This window comes from Pygoscelis adeliae, unplaced genomic scaffold, assembly GCF_000699105.1.
Source record: "Pygoscelis adeliae isolate BGI_AS28 unplaced genomic scaffold, ASM69910v1 Scaffold226, whole genome shotgun sequence".
Taxonomy (NCBI): Eukaryota; Metazoa; Chordata; class Aves; order Sphenisciformes; family Spheniscidae; genus Pygoscelis; species Pygoscelis adeliae.
In genome coordinates this window covers 1,889,645-1,892,514 of record NW_008824983.1, presented here as the reverse complement: position 1 = coordinate 1,892,514, position 2,870 = coordinate 1,889,645, and the positions used below count along the sequence as shown (strand labels likewise).

At 44.0% G+C, this 2,870-nt stretch overlaps 1 protein-coding gene across 2 annotated transcripts in view; it reads right to left on the bottom strand.

Moving 5' to 3' along the window:
* Positions 1 to 1,230: 1,230 nt before the first annotated feature.
* Positions 1,231 to 2,870, bottom strand: part of HOXA6 (homeobox A6) — a 2,244-nt gene continuing 604 nt past the window's right edge. Inside the window, exons 2-3 of one of the 2 annotated variants that reach the window (XM_009325711.1) lie at positions 2,727 to 2,792; positions 1,459 to 1,531 (exon numbers count right to left, since the gene is read on the bottom strand). In XM_009325711.1, the coding sequence (XP_009323986.1) occupies positions 2,743 to 2,792 (50 nt within the window). In that variant the 3' untranslated portion in view covers positions 1,459 to 1,531; positions 2,727 to 2,742. Of the gene's footprint in view, positions 1,532 to 2,726; positions 2,793 to 2,870 lie in introns of both variants that reach the window. The other variant, XM_009325710.1, reaches the window with a different exon arrangement.

Here is a 2,870-nt window from a genome sequence, read left to right as displayed (position 1 = left end):
AAAAAAAAAACTCTAAATGCGGCGGTAGCCATTTTGCATTAGTATTTTCCAGATTTGGCTTTTAAAATATTTAGAGCGGTAGCCCAAAATGCGCTGCCTTCCAAACAAAAGAGCCTTGATGCGTATACAAGTGTATTTGTACACAGCTTCACACGCACACTCACGCACACACAATATAATATAGAGAGATATAACGTATATATTAATCAATATTTTCGCTGCGCTTATTTTACTTATACAGAACTCGAAGTCGAAGCATTTTATGGCTGCTTCTTTTCTTTAGAGTATCTATTTATTTTTTCCAGTGCTAAGAAATGCGAACGTGAATTAAGATACTACAAAAGCGGGGAAGAAGATCCCCGATTTAATACGACAGAACATTTTCTTTTAATAAAGAAAAAAAAAATAGGAACAAAAAAAAAAGAAAGAAAGATCGACCCAAGCCCACGGAGCCCCAAGAAATGTAGTCCATAATTCAAAGCCCCTTCAGTGTAGAGCTGAACTCACCGAAACCTCAGTGTAAGCTCAACGGGAACCACAGAAATTCGCCCGCTTCAAAAACCTCTTCCCTCGCTTCCCCTGAAGTTTAACGCCGAGTTTTTACTTTAATACTAGTAGTGCAGATTAGGCAGTTTAGCGGCATTTTAAAATTCTCCCTGCAATTTATCTTCGCTTTAACTGCAAGTTTATACCCAGGGTTTTATACAACGATTTTTTAAAAGGATTTTTCTTCTTTTTGCTATTTAAATATCTTATACATGCGTAAAACTTTTTTTTCTCCCCTGCAGAGCATAAGCTCCCAAACACAGCATAACGAGACGGCCCGACATAGCGGGAGTTAGCAAAAACATAAACCCAAGGTTTTCTAAAATCTCTCGTATTTCTACAATATGAACATTTCTAATTAAAAAAAAAAAATCACTCTCTTATCTCTTCTCACACAGGCACGCCAGGGACAGTCACCCACACACAGATGCTCACCTCAAATATTTAAAAATCTGGGCCATTTCTCTAACACTTTAAGCAACGCCATCTATGCTTTGGAAAGGTGATTATATACATACATGCCTGTAGCTCGAAAGCTAGGTCTTCCACATATATTAAAGAAAGTCACAGATGATTGCAAATGTACAGCTTTTAACCAAGCCTTTTGGGAATTAATAGACTGTGACAAACCTATAGGTTTTCAGTAGCAGAAGGAACACAAGGTAAATAATAATAGTAATCGTAAGCGCTAAGGAAAGGCCTGGTAGCGTTTATTAAACGTGGTTCTACTCCCCTGACTTTTCCTCTGTTTCTTCGCTGCTGGGCTGTGTGGAATTTATGAATTTGTTTTCCTTTTTCCATTTCATCCGCCTGTTTTGAAACCATATTTTAATCTGGCGTTCAGTAAGGCAGAGAGCGTTTGCAATCTCAATACGTCGTCTTCGGGTTAAGTATCTGTTAAAATGAAATTCCTTCTCTAACTCTAGCGTTTGGTATCTGGTGTAAGTTTGCCTCCCTCGTCTCCCATGAGTTCCATATACTGTACCTGTAGAAGTAAAGACAAAACGATCGCATTGGACAGGGCCCAGTGATTTCAGACCAGAAAGCGCGGTTAGTATATTCTGCCTCCTTTTGCAGGCACAATCACGGGAGGGGTGGGGGTGGGCTGCTCTGGTTTCCTGGAGGCTTTTTTGTTTTCTGTTTTTTTTTTCCCCTCTTTTCCTTTTCTCCTGCCTGACCAGCTGTAAATGCGGATGTGCAGCGTGCTGACGGTGGTGGGGTAACGGGGATACAAAGGGGCTTTAAGGCGGACCTAGGGAAAGTGAAGTAGGTAGCACCCGTGTGAATCCCTGAGCGGTGTCTACCCTCTGCGGGTTGAGAGCCTGTGCGCGCACACACACGCACACACGCGCGCACACACACACACACACACACGTGTGCGATCCGAGGAGCTGCACGCATGTGTGTGCGCGTGTATGTGTGCACGCGTATGCGGGTGTGTTTACACAAACACACTCCATTGCCATGGCTGTGACTACGGAGGGTCTGCAATTTAAGTATAATTATAGACATCAGCTAAAGATCATAGAAGAGCCTTTGCCATTTGCTCCGGAATTTATTGCCCTCGAATGCAAAGCAGCACCAGAATGGTCTTGCTAAAAGTTTAACTTTCCAAAAAAGAAATGCGACCCACGGTCCAGCAAACATGAACTCGGGAGGAGGGGAGAGGAGGGGAGTCATTAGCAAACACTGGAAGTAAACGTCTTAATATGGGATTATTAAAAATAAGTGCCACCCCAATACAACCCTCCCCCCCAGCACGACTCCTGGACAGAATAGTTCAGTTACGTGAAGTTCACTTGCAAGTCAGAGAAAATCCGCGATGCCATGGGAGTGCGCCCACGGCCCCAGAAACGTGCTCTCAATATCCAATACTTACAGGCTAATGAGCTGGGGGAGGGGGGCGAGGAGGAATGTGCCACAAATGCATTGGATCCTCAGCACAGAGGGCATATTCCCTGCATCGCTCTCTGACAATGAAGAAGCGGAGCAGAGGCTTCGGGGTGGCTTTAGGAGAGTGGTAAAACCGCTCTGCTCCTTCCCCCCCCCCTCTTTTTTTTTTTTTTTTTTTTTTTTTTGCCTGCTTCCTAAGGATTCCCCGGTAACTTTCACCGGTGAACCCACAAGCCGGGCTCTCGGCCACCGTTCCCAGGGTGCCAACGTGCCAGGTCTAAAATAACCTGGGAAGGTTTCGTGTTACACATTGCCCTGCAGGAACCGTGTGTCTCCAGCAGCCTGGACTTTATCTAAGAACCAAAAAAAAAAAAAAAAAAAAAAAAATAGGGGGGAAGGAAGAATTTCTTGCCACCCCCCCCCCCACCCCA